This window comes from Crocuta crocuta, unplaced genomic scaffold (assembly GCF_008692635.1).
Source record: "Crocuta crocuta isolate KB4526 unplaced genomic scaffold, BGI_CrCroc_1.0 scaffold228, whole genome shotgun sequence".
NCBI classification, from domain to species: domain Eukaryota; kingdom Metazoa; phylum Chordata; class Mammalia; order Carnivora; family Hyaenidae; genus Crocuta; species Crocuta crocuta.
Window position 1 is genome coordinate 156,752 of NW_027532820.1, and position 15,416 is coordinate 172,167.

Consider the following 15,416-nt stretch of genomic DNA (forward strand, 5'->3'; position numbering starts at 1 on the left):
GGCTCCCCAGGAATGTGCAGCAAGTCAAGGCTGCCTCAGACTCACCCATCTGGAAAGCTGATTATGGTTCCTTCACCTCTACGTGTCCTTCCAGGGATTAGTAGTAGCAAAGACTCCTCCGGGAGATGGAAAGAATAGTCTTCCCCAAACACCCCCTCAAAAACTTCTCTCCTTCCTCTGCTGCCTGTAATCCGTCCTGCCCCCACCCCTGGGTAGGCACCAGTTCCAGATATAGAAAATGCCCATAAAAACTGGGTGGGGGACAGGTGCCAGAGGGCAGCGTGCTCAGTAAGGACATCCACGGATATAGGGATGGGGCGGGGGTACAGAAAGGGAGAGAGAAATAAAGACAAGGGAGGAGAGGGGGGAACCCAACCGCCTTGATTCTGTAGGGTCCCCATTAGCAGGACCCTGGCATGGGGTTGGGGTGGAAGAGTCTAAATGACCCACTTCTGAGAATTTCATGTCAGGTCCCTGCTCCAGGGCAAGAGCAATATGCTCTGTACCTTCTTTGAGCACCTCACACCTCATAACCTCCAGGGTTATGTAAGCGGCACCACTCGGAATCCAGGGGATAATCAGCTCAGAAGAGCACCAGTCTGTCCCTCCCCCGTGGCATGGTGCCTAGCACAGGTAGAGGCACATATAAATCCATACTTCTTGAGTGTCTGTAGGAGAGGTGCCCCGGACCCCAGGAGCCATGACCTGCGCCCTTCTCTGCAGGCTTCTCCTACTTATGACTCTGGCAGCCCCCTTCCAAGGCAAACGCCTTGGCTCCACATCTCGCCTGCGTTATTCTAGGTTCCTAGATCCTTCCAATGTCGTTTTCCTGCGCTGGGACTTTAACCTTGAGGCTGAGATCATCACATTTGAGCTCCAGGTCCAGACAGCCGGCTGGGTGGGCTTGGGCTTCACAAATCGCTACACCAGAGCGGGGAGCGATCTGGTGGTTGGAGGAGTCCTGCCTGATGGCAATGTCTATTTCTCGGTAAGTCTGAGGGTGACTCCCTGAGACCCTCGGTAAGGATGAGGGTCTCTTGCTGGGTTGAGGACGACTCTGAGTCCAGGAAGGATCCATATTTTCCACACTTACCCAGGCATATGCTCAGAACACCACTGACTTCTGACCTCTCCCTGTAGAAATGGTCCATTGGAGAGTTTCAAACTAGTTCTTCCAGATTGCAAGTCCCTAAGGTGCTAAGGAGTGGAACGCTGCACTGAGAGAGAGTCCTGCATGACTAAAAGCAAGACAATGAGGGAGAGTCAGTACTATTTGAAGCACAGTCTTCAGCCTTAGCTTCTGTTAAGCTCAGTCGGGTGGACCACATCATAAAATAGTCTAATAATCACAGCAGCTGCTGCCATAGTAACATACTTTTGATTAACTGGGCGTTGTTCCAAAAATCTCTGCTTGTTAAACCTCACAGCCTCACTATGAGGTGGATGATTATTACACTATTTTACAGGTGAAGAAGCAGCTCACGCATCTCCCAATCATCTCACCCATGTGAACTGCATTTATATGGGGAAGGGTAAATGTTATGAGCCACAAGAGAGGACAAATAGCATTGAGAGTTCAGCGAGTAAGTGACTTTTCAAGGACTAGAGATGCAGATGCAGGGACACTAGGATTTATGGACTCAGGATTTGGAATGGGAGAAGTAAGTCAGGGTCAATTGGTGAAATCCCATCAGAGCCTGTCCATCCCTCTGTCCTGAGAATCCATTTTTATGCCATGCTCTGTCCCAGGAGCAAACTGCAAAACGAAGAAGACCTGGATTCTGCTAACTTAGTACGTTGGGGGAGCTAAAGGGTCACCAGCTGCTCCAAAGTCATGACCACTGGGGTTTCCTGCTCTTACTCTTTGACCTTCACTGGACCCCAGGATCAGCACCTGGTGGATGAAGACACCCTGGAGGAGGATGGGAGCCAGGATGCTGAGCTGCAGGGGCTGACAGAAGATGCTGTCTACACCACCATGCGCTTCTCCAGGCCCTTCCGCTCCTGTGACCCTCACGACCAAGACATCACGGTAAAGTAGGAAGGGGAGAGAAGCATTCGATTACAAGCAGCTTTTCCTTCTGGGCAGGTGGAGTCACCCCCGATCTTGAATGTGCACCATTCATCTTAGGCAGCAGGCACAGTTCCCAGGGGTTCTGTCCCTCTCCACCTCTCCACACACCTCCCCAGTGATGTCCCTCCCCAGGTCCACAAGCCCTCCACAAGGGGATTTCCCACCAATTCAGCACCCACCCCACCCTCCCCTGGGTTCTCCTATCCAAGAGCCTTGCCTGATTTCACTGAACTTTAGAGTGTCATTTCCCAGATGTGGATACAGGCATTGAGGGGGAATGTTACTTGTTCTTATTTCCAGCAAGTTGGCCTCTGAGGTAGAACTAAAACCTGACTAGTTCCGATCTCCAAGCTTGAAGCTCTTCGCATTCCACTGTATAGACTTGAGCAAGTGGCTTGTGTCAGTCCTTGGGTGTGGGTATGTGCAAAGTGCTGCTCACAGGCAGAAGTACTTCAATGCCAATCACACCCCTAGAGTGATACCATAAGGGTGCTGGCTGCCTACGGCCTGGATGATACTCTGAAGCTTGATCGGGACCGTACTTTTGTCAAGCCCATCTTCCTGCTGCAAATAGTCCACCCTGACGACCTTGTTTTCCCTGAGGACACCATCATCCATGACTTGGAACTCACTGATGTAAGAGCCCTCCACCCCACCCAGCCACCTCCAAGCCCCCTTCCCACTCAACCCAGACCTTCCACTTGCACCCAATACTTAGTACGTCCCTTGAATTGAGGTTACTGTGACTTCCCCAGTCCGCTGGGGACTGCCAAGCTGGCCTGTCCCTTCCCTGGCTTTCTGAGAGCCTCATTTCCAACACAGCTCAGCCTCTGTGTGTCTTTCTCTAGTTCCTCATTCCAGAGGATGACACCACATATGCCTGCACCTTCCTCCCTCTCCCCATCGTCAGCAAGAAGCATCATATCTTCAAGGTGGGGTGAACCAGATGTTGCTAAGGGAGTTGAGCAGCGCAGTGAGCACAGCCAACAGTAGAAGGGTGTTGTTCAGAAAACTGCTGAGGCAATTGGAGAGAAGTAGCTGGGAGAACATGGGGGCCAGGCCAGATTTGGTGGAGGTGATTGTTTCATGATTTCCTGAGCCCAGAACTATAGTTCCTAGCACTGTTCTATTTGAGTCCCTTCATCCTTTTTGATGGAGGTCATGAATTAATGTTTCCAAAGAGCAAAATATAAGCCCCACATTGGACCCAGAATTGTGCTCATAGCCCATGAGGAAGTTCAGGCTGAGGGGACATGGCCAAGGGCTGTCAGGTCCATGAAGTCTGGCTAGAGGGAACTTCAGCTTGCCCACCTGATTTCATAGTTGAGTGACTTCAATTTTTGATCTTACAATAACTAGCAAATGTGTGGGAGCCAATTTTTTTTCTTTAAGGGGAATCCAGTGAGGCATGTGCTCTGATATTGTGGACTGGTGAGATTATTAAGGGAGAGTCAGAAGTCTTAGGGATATTCTTCACTAGATTTAGTATGCTGTGCTCCCAGGGAAGGAGTTTAAAAGGGTGGATGCTGAGAGAGAAGTCAGACAGAGTGGGGATAAGTAATGGGTTGGGGAGAAAAACCAGATAGCAAATAGAAAAGAAAGAGAAACAGAAGTGGGGAATGAGTATAGTTTTATTTGGGGAAAAGGGGTGGGAAGAACAGGACTTGATATAAAAGATTTTGACTATGATCTGCCTTCTTCCCTCATCTAGTTTGAGCCCAAGCTGCTCAAGCACAATGAGACGATGGTGCATCACATCCTGGTTTATGCCTGTGGCAATGCCAGTGTTCTCCCCATGGGCATCAGTGACTGCTATGGGGCTGACCCTGCCTTCTCCCTCTGCTCGCAGGTCATCGTGGGCTGGGCTGTCGGGGGCGCAGTGAGTCTTGTGATTAGGGAAACAGGTGGCTAAGTGGGTGCATGTTGTTAGGCTATTGGGATGGCTGGACTGATGCAAGACCAGGAGACAGGGGAGGTCTGGGATGAGGGCAAGAAAACATGAGCAGGTCCTGGTCTCTGCACCTAGCACCCAGCCCTTCTTGCTGCCAAATCTTCCTCCATCCAACAGAGTTACCAGTTTCCAGATGATGTGGGTATCTCTATTGGGACACCCTTAGACCCCCAATGGATCCGACTGGAGATTCATTACAGCAATTTTCACAACCTTCCTGGTGAGCATCTAGAGCGTTTATGGAAGAAGAGCTGGTGCGCCTGGCTGACTCCTTTAGGTGTTGGGAAGGTGCTGCGGGATGCACGCTGCCTCCTTTTGGTCACAGCCCTGGCCTGTCTTTCCTGGGCCTCTCGCTCCCACGTTGTGATCAGCTCTCTTGCCTTCTGTCATTCTTCCATTTTGTACCAGGCGTGTACGATTCTTCCGGCATCCGAATATACTATACGGCAAAGCTGCGCAAATACGACATGGGAGTCCTCCAGCTGGGTGTCTTCACTTTCCCCATCCACTTCATACCCCCAGGCGCGGAGTCCTTCCTGTCCTATGGGTTGTGTAAGACGGAGAAGTTTGAGGAGGTGAAGTTGGGAGGCACATCCTCCCTGAGGCTCCTTGTTTCTCATCACAGATCTGGGCTGGTCCGAAAGCACACACAGCCTGAGCCCTGGACTTGGAGAATAGCTACCTATGTTCAGGAAAACCTATAAGCTGGATCATGCAAGGGAAGGAAGGATTCGGGGCTTTGGAGACTGGGGGTTGGGGCAGAAAGAGGGTCCTGGAGGGCCCAGTAAGAACTAAAGGTGCTCATGTCAGTCATAAGAGGAAGGTGTCAAATATTAAGGGGGAAAATCAAGGAACAGGGCAAGATGAGAGTTCTCAACAAATTAGATGTGTCTTCTCCGTGTCACAGATGAATGGGATCCCCGTGCCTGACATACAGGTGTATGGTTACCTGCTCCACACCCACCTGGCTGGCCGTGCTCTGCAGGCTGTGCAATACAGGTAAGGGAAGACATGGACTTGAAGCTTTCCCATCTGCGTGTGGGAACAAATCTGAGAATAGTTATTTATTCTGCAGCATAAGGTTATGCTTGGTTGGGAGTAAGGAGGAGCTAGAACGATCCATAGAGTAGACGTGACCGGAATAAAGCTGTGGAAGGAGGAGCTTTTTTGTTTTATGGGAAATCTGTCCCCACATCATGAGCACATTACACTGCTTTGTTCCCTCTAGAAATGGAACACAACTCCGAGTAATCTGCAAAGATGATTTCTACGACTTCAGTCTGCAGGAGACTCGAGATTTACCTCATCGAATGGAGATTAAACAGGTGGGGGCCTGTGGGGAGGCATGACCGGAGTTGGGGTGGGGAGGCAGGATCAGAGCTCATCACTGTCAGCCAAGAGGGTTCTCAGGCTGTAGCAGTCCTTCTGTGTCTTACCTTCAGCCTTCATGTTTCACTCTGAATAGGGAGATGAATTGCTGGTGGAGTGTCACTACCAGACGCTGGACCGGGACTCCTTGACTTTTGTGAGTACCTCCCTCCCCACCATAGTCAAGGTGACTGATTATTCCAGCTGAAGCCCCTTTCTTCCTCCAATGGTATTAGTCACTCATGTGGGGCTTTTTCATGCTCTCACACCACAGTTATTTTAAGATGGGTACAAGGATTCCCTATTTCCTGGTGTCAATGACCCACTAAGACCATGGACATACACCATATTATAGTGACCAACAACACAATCATTAGTAGCTTTCTAACCTTAGACAAGTTATTCAACTTCTTTGTGCCTCAGCTTCTTAATTCATTAAGAACTAAAAATACTATATCATAAGATTGTTGTGAGAGTTGATTAATGTATGTCAAACAATGGGTCACCTGGGTGGCTCGGTCGATTAAGTGTCTGACTTTGGCTCAGGTCCTGATCTCATGGTTCGTAGGTTTGAGCCCAGTGTCAGGCTCTGTGCTGACAGCTCAGAGCCTGGAGCCTGCTTTGGAATTTGTGTCTTCCTCTCTCTCTGCTTCTCCCCCACTCATACTCTGTCACAAAAATAAATAAAAATTAAAAAAAATATATAACATCTAGATCATTGCATGACTTACAGTAGATGCTCAGTTAGAGTTACCTATTGTTCCTTTTTTCTTTAAGTTTTTAAAAATTTATTTATTGAGAGAGAGAGAGAAAGAAGAGGGGGAAGGGCAGAGAGAGAGAAAGAAGGAGATAGAGAATCCCAAGCAGACCCTGAGCTGTCAGCACAGAGCCCAACACAGAGCTTGAACCCACGAAGTGTGAGACCGTGACCAGAGCCAAAATCAAGAGTCAGCTGGTAACCAACTGAGCTACTGAGGTGCCCCCAGGAGTTAGCTATTGTTCTTACGGTCACAAGGAAACCCACCCCTTTTGTGTGTCAAGAGTAGTTTCAGTTTTTATAGGATTCCAAAGGGGTTGCATGCTATTGAGGAAGAAACCATAGCCATATATGCTATTATGCAAAGTAGAAAGTGATATATACTGTAAGAGACAATGGGGATAATGTACTAGGGGATTCACAGGGAAAAACCATAAGGTCCTATTCAGTGAACTGAACATGTGATATATTTGAATGGGTCCTGCTTTAGACACATAGAGATGGAGAGCTCTGCAGAAGTTCAAACGGGATTGGCTTTTTGGGGAAATGCAGTATTTTTTCAACCATCTTCTCAAACCAGAACAGTGGCTGTGGAAATGTAGTGGACCTAGCAGATATGTGGGATATTTCTTTGGAAATAATATCAATGATTGCCCACCAATCAGAAAGAGAGGAGGGGAAAGGAAAGGGTGCCTAAGAAGTAGTAATTAATGCTCAGTGAGCTGGTTGCAGGCTAAGGGGAAAGGAAAACAGCATCATTGGTAGAATGACCACATAACCTATTTTCTGCCTGCCTTATTCCCCTCTCTCTGCTGGCCTTTGTATCTTTGTGTTCCATTTCTGTCTCTCTTTTCTTCACCAGGGGGGTCCCAGCACCATTAATGAGATGTGCCTCATCTTCCTCTTCTACTATCCCCGGAACAACATCTCCAGCTGCATGGGGTACCCTGACATCATCCACGTGGCCCATGAGCTGGGGGAGGAGGTATCAGAGTGAGTCATCCAGGAAGATAAGACCTTCAATTGTGTGTGGGAGGGGCCTTGGGGAGGACGAGGAAGGAGGAAGATAAAGACCACCACTGCCCCCTATACTAGTGAGTTAGGATTCCTCAGTAGGCTCCCTGGTTAGCCCCTGCCCTCTTAATGCCTGCTTCTGCCTGTGACTCTTAAAGCTCTGATGTAAGATAGAATAGAAGATTTTTCCGTATTAGTGAGGTCATTCAGAAAAGCAGATAAGAACTGACCTCTAAAAGTTAGATCACTTATGGACAAATTCTCTGCCTTTTTCTCATGCACTACCTGATACCGTCAAAGACTGTTTACTTTCAAGTAGTGACCCCTAATTATTTAGGGGTAAGGGTTGTCTCTGAGATTCTAATGAAAGCCCTGATAATCCCGTCCAAGGAAAATATACATCTGTGCAGACACACATATTTCACATACTATTTCAGGGCATTTACAGGTTCCCTGAAGTCCTTGCATTGACTTTTTTGAACTTCATGGCCCTTAGATTAAGAACCACTTCCTTTAAGAGTCAGGAGTTTCTCTTTGTAACTTAGAAAATTCTCATCTCCGAGTTTTAATATTTTTCCTTCTGCCAAATTCATGGCTGTTGTATTGAGTTGTGAGGCATTCCTTTTGGTTTATGCTGACAACAAAAGTGAGGCTATTTTGTCAAAGCTTTAAGTTGACCGTGTCCTATGGTTTGTTCCTCTTGCCCATGGCAGTTCCATGGAGGGCATGATGGCCATGAACAATGTTGAGTGGACCCCAGAGAACATTAAGAAGGCTGAGAAGGCCTGCAAGGAGGCCCAGCAGATGGTGATAATAAAGACCATTGATGTGAGTGTCCCAGGAGACACCACCCTCTCAGGGTTAGGGATGAGGGGTGTGGGATGGTGTTGGGCAAAGCTGGGGGGAAAAAGGAGGAGGTAGGTGAATGACAGTGGTAGCAACACTGGATCAGGGAAGGAGGGGCTGGGGGGGGATCACAGAGATGGACTGGTGCTGTTCTGGATTGTGGAGTTGCTGGAATCTCCCAGCTGGTTTGTGAGGCTGCAAGAACTGGGGATCACTAAGGAAGTGCAGAAGAAAGGAAATGAGGGAGGAAGAAGCTTCTGTCTTTCCCCATTTTCCCCCATTTTCATTCTCCTACAGGAGGTGGTGGAAAACACAACAGGCCAGATTCCGGAAATCATCCGTACTCCTCGAGGACCCTGCTTGGAGTCCTCCGGAGGCAAAGTGGAGCCCCAGGACAAAACCCCTGCAGGCTTCAGGGCTGCACCAATAGCCCTCTCGGGCTCCAGCACTGCTACCCTGAGGTGCTTCCCTCTGGCAGCCCTCTTGTTTTGGCAGGGGGCTCTTTCTTGGCTTCTTGCCACCCTGCAGGTTGGAGTCTGATACTATCTCCTTATGTCAAATACTCAAGTTCCTCTCTGCTCACCCCTCCCCTTATTATCAAATACAAAACTTCAGCTCTGCTTGGGCTCTCCAAAGTCCCCCATCTGTGCCCCTTCCCATGACCCAGGCCCAGGGACATTGTGGGCCTGGGGGTTGCACTTATTCCATAAAGGCTCTTCCATGCCTAGTGATACAATTCAAGGGACCAAAAAGCTCCATATTTGGGACCATATATTTTCTGACCAAGTCTGGATTCAAGGCTGAGTGTGGCCCACTCTCTGAGAAGTCTGCTTCACCTTACCCAAGGGGATACCATGAGGGGAGGTGGGGCTTGAATGCAGAGGGAAATCCCTATAAACCCTCCTCTATCCATGCTGACCCTAAAGGGGGCTCCTGTTTCTCTTTTATTATGGCATTTTTGCCCCATCCTCTGTGTGAGGCAGAGGCAGGAAGCCACATGTATGAGTGGTGGTAAAGGGAGAGGCTCTGTTTATAGGGTACAAAACTCAAGACATCAGATTAAATAGAACTGAACTTGCTTCCTGTTGCAATCTACATCCTTTGAGACTTTGATCCAGGAGAGGCAGCTGGCAGGTCTCTTCAATGGCTCAGTATAAGGCATCCAGAGGGCATTTAATTAAGGACCTGGTTGTCCCAAATGCAATATCTAATGCAGTCCTTTCTCTCTTCACCTGTGCGTCTATTATCAGATTATCTTTATCCCACCAAGTGTCACATTCTCAACATTCAAGTCACTAGATGCCAAGAGCCTAACTAACCAGGAAGGCTGAACTGGGCTCTGAAAAGAGGTCACGGCCAAGTCCTTAGCTCTGGAGCCCAGGGCATGTCAAGAAGGTTCACATGGACACAGCAGGGAGTAGGCACAAACGGTTTGTGGAGTCAGACTGCAATTTGGAACCATAGTTGACAGGAAAGGTGTATTGGTGGTGGCTGCTCTGAGCTTCTGGGGATATTTCTGTCTTCTAAGCTTAAGAGTCTCTGTAGAACCATGTCCTTTGAGATGTAAAGTTACCATGCTACATTAGAAACTGCCTTGTTCTTTTTCATGTGCTCTGGAAGGGACCCCTACTCTGGCTATCCTAAGGTGTTTAGAGGGATCTTAATCCCTGAAAAAACAGGGATCTGGCCTCAGCAAAGTGTTTACTACTGCTCAAGGGGCCAAGCCTTGATCTCACATCATAGCCCTGCTTCCTGGCAGACCAACCTCTGGGATTAGTGAGGTGTATGCCCAATAATAAACCCATTACCTTTACTGTCACTTCTTCTGGAGAATTCTGGAGGCTCCATTCTAAGATTATGCAAAATCTTCAGTGTTTACATTCTGCTCCTACAGTCTCAGTACTGGATATTTTCAATGCTTGGGGTTACTTCTAGGCCTCATGATGTGTGAGCAGAGGGACATGCTGTCCTTAAATCAAAAAGGATTTTCAAAGTTTATGATTATGGAGAAAACTAGGCTCACCAGAAGCCAGAGGACTGTGTGAGTTCACTGTTGAGTATCTCTGTGGTCCCACCATTCAAGGCAAATGAAGGATTTCCTTTTGATTCTAAAACATGGTTGATGCCATTTGGTAGCTGTGTGAAGTACAAAAATGACTTTCCACAGCATGAGGGAACACATAGCTAAAGATAAGGTATAGCAAATAAATAAATAAATAAATAAAATAACCAGCACAGGCCACTTTCCTCTTTGTTTTGTCAAATCTNATCTGACATTTCTGTTCCAATCTGTATTGGGGGGGAGGGAAAGGGGAGGATCGGCACCTGTGTGGATGAGCCCTGGGTGTTACATGGAAACCGACTTGACAACAAACTATCTTTAAAAATTTTAAAAAAGAAATAAAGATTGAAAAAAATTAAAACAAACTTAAAAATTTATCACAAAAAGTTTAAGAAATAAATAAAGTAGTTCTTGGCTAAAAACAAGCAAACAAACAAGCAAAAAACCCAAGCGCGCTTTCTGGCTGGGTTTCAGAAGCCAACCCTCAGGTCTACGCTGACAGGTTCAAGCCAGCTGGGCAACCACCGCAACGTTCTGAGCCAGAATCTCCCACTGGCTCCCTCTGCCCAGCTCCTGGCCCAGTGCAGTTTCCAGGTACCTCTGCTTTCTTTTGTGCTTCCTTGAATTTCTTGTTCTTATTTAGCCTTCCTTCTTTCATTTGACTTTTCTCCCTATCTCCAGACTTCAGCATTACGTGATCGTGCACATATTTCCTGAGCACCATGTGTATGTTTGACATCAGGCTAGAATAGGAGCTACTGAAATGAATAGAAAATGGGACAAGCACCTCTCTGCCCTTTTGGAGCTGGGCTCCAGTTTCTACAAGCATCTCAATGGCCATTTTCTCCTTGGGCTCACCTATCCACCTCTGACCTTTTCCCAGTGCCAGTGAACATTCGTACCCCAATGCCTGGAGAGGGGAACTATATCTATATCAACCAACAGAGAATGATGTTTCTATAGTTGATTTAAGGACAGCATGTCCCTCTGCTCACACATCATGAGGCCTAGAAGTAACCCCAAGCATTGAAAATATCCAGTACTGAGACTGTAGGAGCAGAATGTAAACACTGAAGATTTTGCATAATCTTAGAATGGAGCCTCCAGAATTCTCCAGAAGAAGTGACAGTAAAGGTAATGGGTTTATTATTGGGCATACACCTCACTAATCCCAGAGGTTGGTCTGCCAGGAAGCAGGGCTATGAAATGTTTTAAAACATTCACACTTAGGGTAGGAGACCTGATTAGATATCTCGAACCTTTTTCCAATCCATGTGCTTTGTGGGTGCAGTTTCTTGATGGCCTAATGACACACTGTAGGAGGAAGGTGCTCTGCACTGAGATGGGAAGGGAATGACCCCAACTTTCTCAACATTGTGTCACTTGGGCCTGTCATCCCTCATCCCTGAGGGATCTCTAAGGTCATGTGAGCCTTGAGTGACTCTGAGACTGTAACTCCTTTTCCATCTCACCTCCTCTACTCAAAACCCCATATTAAATGTGGAGGGTAAATAAAGAATTTAATCCCTCGTTATTTTTTTCTGTGGTTTTGTGAGGACAGGAGGAACCATAGGCTAATGTTTACAATGATTCTGGTTTTTCTTGTTGGATATTTTGGTACAATTTCTAATTAATAGACACGTTGCAAGAATTCTCATATATCATTTACCTAGAGTTATCCATTGCCCATATTTTGTCACATTCTTTGCTCTTTCTTTCTTCCCTTCTCTTCTCTCCTTTTTCCTCTTCCAACTTCTTCTTCTTTCTCCTTCTTTCTTCTCTTTGTCCTTCTATGTCTCTCTCTCTCCTTTGGGAAACTGAAAACTTCGTTTCTTTTTCCTGTTGGCTAGAATTCCCATTAGTTTCCAAATTCGTGCTACTTCTGAGTCAGCTAAGACTGAGCAGGGAAGCTCCCCCACCTCACTAATCCACTAACACAGTGGCTCCCAATTTTGACTCCATATTAGAATTAACTGGGTGATGGGCATAGAGTCCAGGCATTAGTGAATTATGGAACTCTCCAGGTGTTTCCAATATGGATCCAAGACCAAGGACCATTGAACTAGTTTGATTGCTCTTGACTTGTCCATTTTTTGGACAGGCAGGGATCACATTCTGGCTTTATACACTTGAGCCATTGCACAAGCACTCACCAATCAGAGTGGCCCCAGTAAAGTAGGGCTCTGGAAGCCCCATGATTACTAGGAGTTAGAGTTTTTATTGCTGGATTGTGAGGCTATGTGGGGATCTCAGTAGGCGCACATTTAGGGGGCATAGGGAAGTGGCTATTTACCAAGAATTACTCAAAAAATAGATAGTAAAGGGGCGCCTGGGTGGCTTAGTCGGTTAAGCATCCAACTTTCGCTTAGGTCATGATCTCACGGTTTGTGGGTTCAAGCCCCGCGTCGGGCTCTGTGCTGACTGCCAGCTCAGAGCCTGGAGCCTGTTTCAGAGTCTGTGACTCCCTCTCTCTCTGACCCTCCCCTGCTCACGCTGTCTCTCTCTCTCTCCTAGAAATAAATAAAAAAAACATTAAAAAAAATTAAAAAAAATAGATAGTAAAGAAAAAAGAGCCTTTACAATGCCAAGTAATGAATGCAGAAGGAATGTGAAGGAATATCACCATTTGAAGGGTGCCTGGGTAGCTCAGTCGGTTGAGTCTGACTCTTGATTTTGGCTCAGGTCACAATCTCACAATTTGTGGGATTGAGCCCCACATCTGTCTCTGAGCTGACAGCAAGAGGCTGCTTGGGATTCTCTCTCACCTTCCCTCTCTGCTCCTCCCCTGCTTTTTCTCTCTCAAAATAAACACTTATTTATTATCTTAAAATAAATAAACATTAAAAAAAAGAATATCACCATTTGACACACTCATAGTAGTAACTGATTCAGGCCAGACTCATCAACAGATGACAAAAACAAATAGAAGGGGAATCAGATAGCCACATATGTTCGAAGTATCTCCTCACAATATATTTATTATTTACTCTGAGCAAAACTAGTAACTACTGTGGAGAAACCTGGCAGACACCGCCTCAGTCAAAGTAACATTGCCAATAATGGACAAATAGGCATCACATACTTCCTGACATGGTGCACCAAGAGGGACACAGCATCACTTCTGTGTTATTTCTGCCTCAATGTACAACATCACTGCAATCATGAGGAAATATTAGACAAACCTAAAATGAGGGATATTCTACAAACAGCTGGCAATCATCTTTAAAATGTCAAAATTGTGAATGAAAATGAGGAGCTGAGGAATAGTTTCAGCATAGAGGCAACTAAGCAGCAAACAAAAATCCAATGAAACAGGTCAATGCAACATGCAATGTGTGCTCCTGGGCCAAATTCTTTGCTGTTGCTGTTGTCATTGTTGTCATTTTGTGTTTTCCATAAAGAGCACTATTAGGATGATTGGTGAAAGTTTACTGGTGTCTTTACATTAGGTGCTACTATTGCATGAACTTTATTTTCATGATTTGGCTGGTTATATTGTGGTTCTGTAAGGATATATTCCCTGTGTTTTAGGAAATACACACTAAATCATTTTGTAATGATGAGACATCTTGTTTACAAACTTCAAATTCTCAACATGTGTGTGAGAGAGAAGGAAGGGAAGACAGGAAAAGAGAAAGTAGATATGGTAAATAATTTATAATCTAAGGATAATATTTGGGAACTCTGGGGGAAGAATATACTGGAGTTCTTCATATTATTCTTGCAACTTTTCTCCAAGCTCATTTCAAAATTAAGGAGTCAATTTAAGACAAGAAAACAGCCCAAGAACTATAGAGAGACAGCATGAAAAATGGAAGGAATGTTACAAATGAACAAACAAACAAAAAACAAGGCACATAAAGAGTAACCTGGAAAAAAATCAATTTAGAAAAGTGTCAAGTTTTTCTAAGCAAGAGTTTTTGACCACTCTGAGCAGAGAACTTCCAACCTGCAAGCTATAGTATTCTCTTGGATTAATTTCAGCTGTTGTGTATAACACAACAAATAATAAGTGAGTAATAACATATATTTCTTGGAGCTGAAAATCACTAGAATTATATAGACAATTATCTAAATAGCCAGAAAAGGGTGACATGTAAATAAAAATAAACAGTCCTTTTCATAAAGCTACAGTTCATGAGAGTGATATTTGAGAAATAAGGAGCTTTGATCTAGGTGATTAGCAGGAAAATAGTAGCCACCATCGAAAAAGTAGCAGGTTATCATAGACATGGCTTAAGATGTGAAACTAAAGCTCATGAAATCATCTTTGAGGAGCCAAAATTTACCCCTGTACCAGGAAAAATGTTTTAAAAATTAATACTGCCCAACAATTGTTTGGGTGATCATTCAAGAAAGTATTTAATCAGATGCTGATGAAGATTGGAAATAAATGGTTTAGAGGAAACATTTATGAGGTAGCAATTTTAAACTACATAATCCCTAAAGTCAGTTCCAACTCAGGGGTACTTTCATTTGGGCATATATTGGGAAATAAACTTGTGTTACATCCATAACACAGCCTGTCATCTATATTACCAACTCTGTATCTGACTAATCATCTATTTAAATAATTCAATAAGAGATTAAATTTTCCTCAAACTGGAATTAGAAATATATATCTTCATAAAGGTCATAGGATATGTTATAATCATAAATTGTAAAATACCAGAAAGAAAAATATACTCTTGTCTAAACTGCAACAGCCAAAGTATGGAAAGAGCCCAAAAGTCCATTGACAGATGAATGGATAAAGAAGATGTGGTGTATATACAATGGAGTATTACTCAGCAATCAAAAAGAATGAAATCTTGCCATTCGCAACAACGTAGATGGAACTAGAGGTTATTATGTTAGGCGAAATAAGTCAGTCAGAGAAAGATAAATATCATATGACTTCACTTATATGTGAAATTTAGCATACAAATCAGATGAACATAGGGGAAGGGGAACAAAATATAAGAGACTCTTAAATACAGAGAACAAACTGAGGGTTGCTGGAGGGGCTGTGGGTGGGGGAATGGGGTAAATGGGTAAGGGGCATTAAGGAGGACACTTGTTTGGATGCGCACTGGGTGTTATACACAGGGGATGAATCACTAGAATCTACTTCTGAAATCTTTATTTCACTATATGCTAACTCACTTGGATGTACATTAAAAATAAATAAAATAAATAAATAAGATACTTTATAAAATGCAAAAAATAATCTTGTCTAATTTGAAAGTAGAATATCTTGTATTACTCTTGAAATTAACATATGATAGGGGCACCTGGGTGGCTTAGTCGGTTAAGCATCCGACTTTTGCTTAGGTCATGATCTCGCGGTTCGTCGGTTCGAGCC

General features: G+C 45.1%; 1 protein-coding gene across 1 annotated transcript; it reads left to right on the top strand.

The window, feature by feature from the left end:
• Positions 1-700: 700 nt before the first annotated feature.
• On the top strand, positions 701-8,550 carry LOC144245736 (putative DBH-like monooxygenase protein 2). Its single transcript, XM_077781070.1, has 13 exons — positions 701-988; positions 1,886-2,032; positions 2,549-2,710; positions 2,923-3,006; positions 3,786-3,953; positions 4,143-4,245; positions 4,434-4,600; positions 4,933-5,024; positions 5,254-5,350; positions 5,491-5,550; positions 7,013-7,143; positions 7,878-7,992; positions 8,308-8,550. Exons 1-13 carry the CDS (start codon positions 701-703, stop codon positions 8,548-8,550), a joined length of 1,857 nt encoding a protein of 618 aa, XP_077637196.1.
• The last annotated feature ends 6,866 nt before the right edge of the window (positions 8,551-15,416 follow it).

Excerpts from the sequence above, each read along its gene's own strand:
- LOC144245736 (XM_077781070.1), top strand. The coding sequence starts at position 701 with ATGACCTGCGCCCTTCTCTGCAGGCTTCTCCTACTTATGACTCTGGCA. Across the intron at positions 7,144-7,877 it reads CTGGGGGAGGAGGTATCAGA|TTCCATGGAGGGCATGATGG; the intron begins GTGAGTCATCCA and ends TGCCCATGGCAG. Across the intron at positions 7,993-8,307 it reads TGATAATAAAGACCATTGAT|GAGGTGGTGGAAAACACAAC; the intron begins GTGAGTGTCCCA and ends ATTCTCCTACAG.